This window comes from Nicotiana sylvestris, chromosome 8, assembly GCF_000393655.2.
Source record: "Nicotiana sylvestris chromosome 8, ASM39365v2, whole genome shotgun sequence".
In the NCBI taxonomy this organism is placed as follows: Eukaryota; Viridiplantae; Streptophyta; class Magnoliopsida; order Solanales; family Solanaceae; genus Nicotiana; species Nicotiana sylvestris.
The window spans coordinates 208,388,929-208,396,628 of NC_091064.1; the positions used below are offsets into that span (position 1 = coordinate 208,388,929).

General features: G+C 36.8%; 1 protein-coding gene across 2 annotated transcripts; it reads right to left on the reverse strand.

Moving 5' to 3' along the window:
• Positions 1 to 689: 689 nt before the first annotated feature.
• LOC104246982 (ATP-dependent Clp protease ATP-binding subunit CLPT2, chloroplastic) lies at positions 690 to 6,644 on the reverse strand. Of its 2 annotated transcripts, none has more exons than XM_009802903.2 (5): positions 6,380 to 6,643; positions 5,628 to 5,666; positions 5,363 to 5,472; positions 1,798 to 1,977; positions 690 to 1,067 (listed from the first exon to the last, which is right to left on the reverse strand). In XM_009802903.2, the coding sequence occupies exons 1-5, from the start codon at positions 6,598 to 6,600 to the stop codon at positions 910 to 912; spliced, it is 708 nt and encodes a 235-aa protein (XP_009801205.1). In that variant the 5' UTR covers positions 6,601 to 6,643; the 3' UTR covers positions 690 to 909. The 2 variants fall into 2 exon arrangements, with proteins under 2 accessions (XP_009801205.1, XP_070009051.1); XM_070152950.1 differs by having other exon boundaries at positions 739 to 1,067; positions 1,731 to 1,977; positions 6,380 to 6,644.
• Positions 6,645 to 7,700: the final 1,056 nt, after the last annotated feature.

Sequence of the window (7,700 nt, forward strand, 5' to 3'; positions counted from 1 at the left end):
AAATTTTTAAATGTATATTTATATATACAAAAAAAATACTAATTTTATATATTTTTTAGTTATTATTTTTACAGCGGCTATACAATGTCATTTTCTCATTGTAAACTAGCACAGAAGGGGATATTTTCAAGGTCAAAATTTTCGAAGAAATTATTTTAAAAAGGAGGAATTAAAGTGATAATTTGCGTTATCCAATAAAAGAGGAAACGTTTTGCTTCATAGCAACAGTTTTGCTTCATGAATCAGAGTTAGGTAACATCGTTAGTTTTGAACACATTGTGTCAATGAGACTAAAGGTGCTCCACTTTAACACACTTAAGGGACTAAATATGCTCAGGGTTATATTTGAGGGACCAAAATAGACGGTCCTCAAAGATAAGGGACAATATTGGTAAAAAACTCGATTTGACCAGCTATTACCTCGAATTATAATAGACTCTCACCTTCTGGTCGAGACTCCATTTAGTCGTAGGTGTTTGTTCTATAATGGGCTGAGATACAACCAAAGAAAAGACAATGGTTTCTAATACTTGATGGACCATCAATTAAGTCTAAAGCTCGACTCTTTTGGGCTTTTCTCCGACACATTTGTAGTAGTCGAAAAAGGAAAGAACGTAAGGATGTTCCGTGATTTCATCCGCAAAAATCCCTCAAATCCTAAGTCTTGAAATGATGTGAGTTTCTTGGAGTTTAGACACTAAAATAGAAATCATTAACCCCATTAAAACAGCATAGATGTTTTGATCAAGTGCAAAGCCCTCTGAGAAGGATGCATCCTCCAAAAATGAAAGAAATCCAGTAGTACATGTGGGGGTGGGGGAGCGGATTGCGAGAAACTGACTAATCTGATTGCAGACTTGGAACCTCAGTTTAGGTTATAAGGAATACATCAACACAAAAATCATCCTCTTAATCATCCACAAATCCAGGTTCTGAAATTACCTTCTTTAACTCTTGAGCTTTTTCATCATTGAAGCCCAAAGCAGACAATATCTTATAACCTGGTGATCCTACTTGTGACCACACCCCAAGGAGCAAATGAGTAGTTGTTATCTCCCCATTGTCACCTGCATTTTCATAAATAATCAAATAACCAAGAACATTTTCACTTTCTTCTGCCCAAACAAACGAACTTGGTGATCCTTGATCCGATGTTTTTTAGCACATCGCTACATTTGGCTATATTAGTAGCATAATTTATCTCTGGCTATTCCACTACATTCTAAAATTTTCATTTAATACGAAGAAAAGAGAGTAAATTTTAAAGAAATGCTTTACGACAAGAGAAACAAGTTTTGGACAGATTCAGCTGTTATATGATCCATAAACACTATAGATTGATTAAACTGCCAAGGTAACCACATAGAATATACCTTTTTTTTCTTTCTTTTTTGGGATAAGTATATAGAAACAGAAAATGTCATAAATTATGAGTCTTTTTTTTTCGCAACTCGGGTGTTGTAACTACGGACTTGAAAAGAATATGTTCTGATGGAGGTTATGAATTTCCAAGTTCAATCTGCACTTTGTGCACTTTTGAATATATAATTTTTATGTTCTACCTTATTTTTCATTCTGTTTCTATGCTCATCTAGTCAGTTTTTAATTTCACCTGAGTAAAATAAACAGCTAAAACCATGATAGACTCCTTCAACTTTGCTTGTAGACTTAAAGCTCTCCCACGATTTATGTAAATACTTAACATGTTCAAACAGGAATTAATGGCATACTTATGAAGGCAGAGAGATGCAGCAATCCAACAAACATGTGCCTAATTGAGTGGGAGAATACACATACTGGATTTGAGTTTTTCATCGACCGCCCAATCAAGAGCCTTTTGTGCATCTTCAGTCAAAGGAGGATGCTCAGGACTAAAAAACCACATGTCAGCTTTTCCAAGTATTTTGACAGTTTCTTCACGTACTTTAAAGAGAGTAATGCTGTTCGCCCTCAAATATTTTGAAGCAAAATTTGTCCCTGCAAATGCCGGAAGAAAATAACTATTCTAACATGATTTACTTCAAGGAGCAGAATGAACATTCACGGAAGCAGCTTAAATCAAAGTCGAAGTGTAAGCAAATTACTGAAAGACCCCTTCTATCAATTAAATATCTTCTTATTTTATCTCTGAAACTACCATAACTATATACAGTCATAATCTCTAAAAATTGCTTCTGTATGTGTCTGAATTATGTTCGAGGTGCGCAGTGTGCTTAATACAACAACAACCCAGTGAAATCCCACAAGTGGTGTCTGGGAAGGGTAGCGTGTACGCAGACCTTACCCCTACTCCAGAGGGGTAGAGAGGCTGTTTCCGATTGACCCTCGGTTCAAGAAGATGGAAAGAGACAGTGGAGAAGTAACAACAAAGGAAACCAGAAAGATAACACCAGCAATGTAATCACCAGAAAATAGAAAGAAAAGCAATAACAATGGCACAGTACTACAGACACAATGGAGTAATATGGACACAACAAGAACCACTAGCATTCTAAGACAAAACACTATCAGACTAGCCTCCTACAACCTAACCTGCAACCCTAATAAAGTAATATGGACACAACTGGAGCCACTAGCAGCCTAAGACAAAACACTATCAGACTAGCCTCCTACCTCCTAACCTACAACCCTGATGTTCGACTTCCAAAACTTCCTATCAAGGGTCATATCCTCGAAAATCTGAAGCCGTACCATGTCACCTCTCCCCATTATTTCTTAGGCCGCCCTATACCTTTTCTCATACCCGTCAAGGCCAGCCGTTCATACCTCCTTACCGGGGCATCCAGGCTTCTCCTCCGCACGTGCCCGAACCATCTAAGCCTAGCTACCCGCATCTTGTCTTCCATGGGAGCCACGCCCACCTTCACCCAGATATCTTCATTACTAATCTTATCCATCTTAACATCCTCATTTCTGCAACATTCATTTTCTGGATATGGGAATTGTTGGCTGGCCAACACTCAGCACCATACAACATGGCCGATCTAACCACCGCTCTATAGAATTTACCTTTAAATTTCGTAGGCACCTTCCTGTCACACAAGACGCCAGACGCTAGCCTCTATTTCATCCACCCCACTCCTATATGGTGCGTGACATCCTCGTCAATCTCCCCATCTCTCTGGATAACCGACCCCAGGTACTTGAAGCTCCCTTCTTGGGGGTGGCTTGAGAGGCAAGCCTCACGTCTATGCCTGCTTCTCCTGACACGCCGCTGAACTTGCACTCCACGTACTCTGTCTTAGTCCTGCTCAACTTGAAACCTTTAGACTCAAGGGTAGGGGTGTCAATGGTTCGGTTCGGCCAGTTATTTTATAAAATTTGTATTATACCAATTTTTCGGTTATTCTATTATGTATAACCAAAATTAGACTTTCGAAACCGTCCCAATCATGTCGGTTTCTCTTCGGTATCGGTACGGTTCGGTTAATTTTCGGTATTTTTTTAATATCATGTAAAATTCACCAGTAGAATTGCAATAACATACGTTCTTTTATAGGACTTAGCAAAACTCTCTAGACATTTTAACTGTTTAAAGGGTGATGAATTAAAAAAAAGATGGCTAGAGTATAGATCCATCAACTATTCTACAACAGCGTAAAAGAAATCAAACAAAGGCAAAGAAAATATTAATCACACGAGTTGAAAGATATACCAAGCTGGGACTCAAGAATAAAGTCTATAGAAGATTAAATATTCAAAAAGATAAATCTAAATTATATGAAAGGAAACATATTCAATACATTGTAGTTTGCTACTCATAATCGCTAGAATACTTTGTGTCTTGCTAATAAAGATACTTGAAATAACTTAGTTTAAGTAGAAGTAGCATAATAGGTTTTAGGAATTAGTATTTTGAGTTTAATTACTTGTTGGCTTGTAATAGTTTTCATAATTCCAAGGCTCAAAGAAAATTTAATGCATTATTATTTTTAAACTTAATAAATAAATATATTTTCTACATGTAAAATTTATTCGGTACGGTTCGGTATTTTTTCGGTTTATTTTTATAAAATAAAAAACCTACCCTAATTATCGGTGCGGTTATATATTTATATAAAAACCTACGGTTTCTTAAAAAGAAACCTAAAAATCAATTCGGTGCGGTACGATTTGGCCGGTTTAGTCGGTTTTCGAATATCCATTGACACCCCTCCTCAAGGGTTTGTCTTCAAACTTCCAACCTCTCGTTAACATCGCCTCACGTCTCATCAATTAGAACTATATCATCAGCGATCACCATGGCACCTCCCCTTGAATATGGTGTGTCAGTGCGTCCATCGCCACAGCAAATAAGAACGGCCTGAGCGGAGATCCTTGGTGTAACCCCCATAACAACCGGAAAATGCTCCGAGTGCCCCCCCCCCCCCCCCCACTATCCTAACCCGAGTCTTAACTCCATCATACGTGTCCTTAATCACCCTAATATAAGCTACCAGAACACCTTTCACCTCCAGGCATCTCCAAAGAACTTCCCTAGGGACCTTGTCATATGCTTTTTCTAGACCAATAAACACCATGTGCAAATCTTTCTTCCTATCCCTGTACAGTTCAACCAACCTCCTAATAAGATGGATAGTTTTCGTAGTAGAACGACCAGGCATGAACTCAAACTGGTTATCGGATATCGACACCAACCTCCTCACATAAGCTAAAATCCACGAAGTGACATTTCCCATCAGCTTATAAGTGTTATATCTCGACTTCGACAAGCCACATTATTCGACGACATAAGCTAAAATCTAGCGAATTACCTCTCCAATCAACTTGCAATCATGTGCCGACCAATTTCTTTTTGGTTCCTCTAGAAGCCAAAGCACTTATATTTCACCTCAATAAACTCCCAATCCAACTGAATTATTTTCCCATATTAAAACTTCGTATACACCGCAATGTTGTATAGCAAATATCATGTCCATTAAATGTACTAAAATGTAAAATGGCTTTGGTAACTACATAATGTTGAGTAAGTTCTGTAAGTTGTCAGATTTCAGAAGAGTAATCTCATTCAAATATCAGTCACTCAATGAATATATAAAAGGATTAGATGGACCCAACTACACTTGAGTTCCCTAGACTAAGAAAGTGTTCTAAATATGCAAAACCTGAAATACCTCCTCTTACTAAAATCTCTAGCACATAATCCATTGTTATAAGATATGTCACATTCTTAAATTAAAGAATGAGCACAACATGGAATTAACTTCTGACTTCTGTCTATTGTTTATTCAAGTGTTACTTTTATTAATTAGCATCACGAGTAACAAAAAGTAAAGAGCTTCCATTCCGTTTGCAGGATCGAATAGAGCATCTCTACCAAAACAAATAAATATTTTCTTAGGGAAGGGATAAATTAACAAACCTTCAATCAAAATTCCCATGAGAAGAGCTTCTGTTCCAGTAGTGGGATATTTAAGTTTTCTTGCTTCCAATTCACCCATGGCAAATGATTTTATCGCCTTTGACGACCATCTAAAATTTCACTCACCCAATTCAAGATACCTCAAGACACATCCAAATACCAACAGATAAACAATAATACAAATCAAACACCCAATAGCCCAAAAATCTCCTTTTCCTGGGGCAGCCAAAGAATTCAAACAAGAAAGAAAACGGAAAATACTTACTTAGGAATTTTCTCTATAGATACTGCAGCCTCCGACTTTCTGCAATAACAAAATAAAGCAAAGGTGTTATCTTTATAGCTTACTGATTCAAATTTGATTAACATAAAAATTATACAATCAATCAATAAACTATGCCTGAATCCTGAATGAGTTGGGTCAACTACATGAATCCTATATATCCATCCACTCTATTCAAGCCTATCACATTCAGTTCAAAATACTCCCTCTCAGTGGTGGAGCCACCTGTAAGCAAGGTTTGTCAGAAAATTACACTCTGTAGTTAGGTAAAATTATTCTTTTATCTATATAGTACTATATGTTGAATCCCCTTGATTTCTTCGTGTGTTCAATTATTTATATTTTGATACCTATTAATAAAAATTCTAGCACCGCCACTGCACTTTTTTCCAAAAAGAATGATATATTTCTATATTTAGAAAAAAAAACTTAACTTTAAACTTCTTATTTTAACCTTAATCAGATTATTTATAGCTACACAAGTATATATTACTACTTGTTTTAGACCACAAGTTTCAAAATTGTTTCTTTCTTTCTTAAACTCCATGCTCGTCAAAGTGGATCACATAAAATGGGACAGAAGGGGCAGGTAATTAGAATTCTCCAAATCTCATACTAATCCATTAACAAATAATTACTTTAACTAAACAAGCTGTTAGTATAGTCCTAAGTCCTAACACCCCCCAAAAAAAGATGAACGCAAGAATAAGTAAAGGGTAGGTGTGAGAATTTACCCATAAGGAAGACTAAAGGAGATGGCGGCTTTAATGGGGCAATGTTTTGTAAGAAATGGTTTGAAAGTCTTGGACTGAAGAGAGAATTTGATTGGAGTACCAAGCCATTGACTATGCAAAATTTGTGGGTTTGTTGTCCAGAACGACGAATTGGGTCCTACTCCATAATTGAGCTGGTTGACGCCCTTTGAGGTGGCTGCCACTGTGGAGAGAGCAGCCATTTTTGCGGCAAGATTCTGCTCCAATTTGAGAAAATGGGTTGAATAGTTGGTCCGTTCTGGTTGGGATGATGAGATGATAAGAAACGACGGCGTTGCATAACCTTGGGCTCGTGTTTCTTGGGCTTCGTGTTTCTTATGGGCTTAAGCGAGTCTGACCCATTATACTATTGTGCCAAAAATAAAAAATGCAAAGGTTAACACCTTATTTATTTTAAATAAATATCATTTAAAAAAATTATATTCTATAGATACCTTTTAATATTTATAGTAAAATATCTAATTTTGGCTACCTCCTATCCCTAAGCCACTAAATACGCTATTCAGTCACACTATTTTCTTTCTCTCTCTACTTTGATACATGTCATTCTCTTCCCTTATTCCCTGAAAACATGATGCTCAATCTAAAAATTCCTCTCACCCACATCACCTACCATTAGTCACAAACGTTGATTTTTCCTGGTATACCACGAAGACTTCTCTGACTTTTCCCCTCAATTTTGTGCAACCCAAATGGAATCCAAAGGAGATGAAGCCTCCGAATTTGTATGATTTTTGCTCGGCTAATGTACATGATGCGTGGGAACAGTATATAATTTTTGCTAGATGGAATCCAAAGGAGATGAAGTGTGTGAATAACGTGGGAACAATGTATGAATTTTGTGCAACCCAAATGGAATCCAAAGGAGATGAAGCCAACAAAAATTTGTATGGTTTTCAATACAAGATTCAAGCTTTAACGACTTGCCATGATTTTTGCTCGGCTACTGTACATGATGCGTGGGAACAGTGAGATTCAGAGTTTTTGCTCGACGGCGGATTCGCCGGGAAAATTAGGGTTTATTCTTGAACAAAGACGACGGATTTTGGGGCTGAGCAACTTGATTTTCTGTTAATATATTTCAATGTATTTTCAATATATCACGCTGTATTTTCATGTATTTCATTATCTTTTTTTCATTGTAATTCAATGTATCTCGTTGTACTCTATGAATTTCATTATATTCACTATCTTTTTATTGTATTTCAATGTATCCTGCTGTATTTTATGTATTTCATTGTATTCACTGTCTCGCTATATGCCATGATGTATTCATATATTT

Bases quoted from the DNA above. Each gene is read 5' to 3' on its own strand.
- LOC104246982 (XM_009802903.2), bottom strand. From the start codon at position 6,600: ATGGCTGCTCTCTCCACAGTGGCAGCCACCTCAAAGGGCGTCAACCAG. The intron at 5,473-5,627 runs GTAAGTATTTTC...GTGAAATTTTAG, and splicing joins TCTATAGAGAAAATTCCTAA to ATGGTCGTCAAAGGCGATAA. The intron at 1,068-1,797 runs GTATGTGTATTC...ATGAAAATGCAG, and splicing joins CGATGAAAAACTCAAATCCA to GTGACAATGGGGAGATAACA.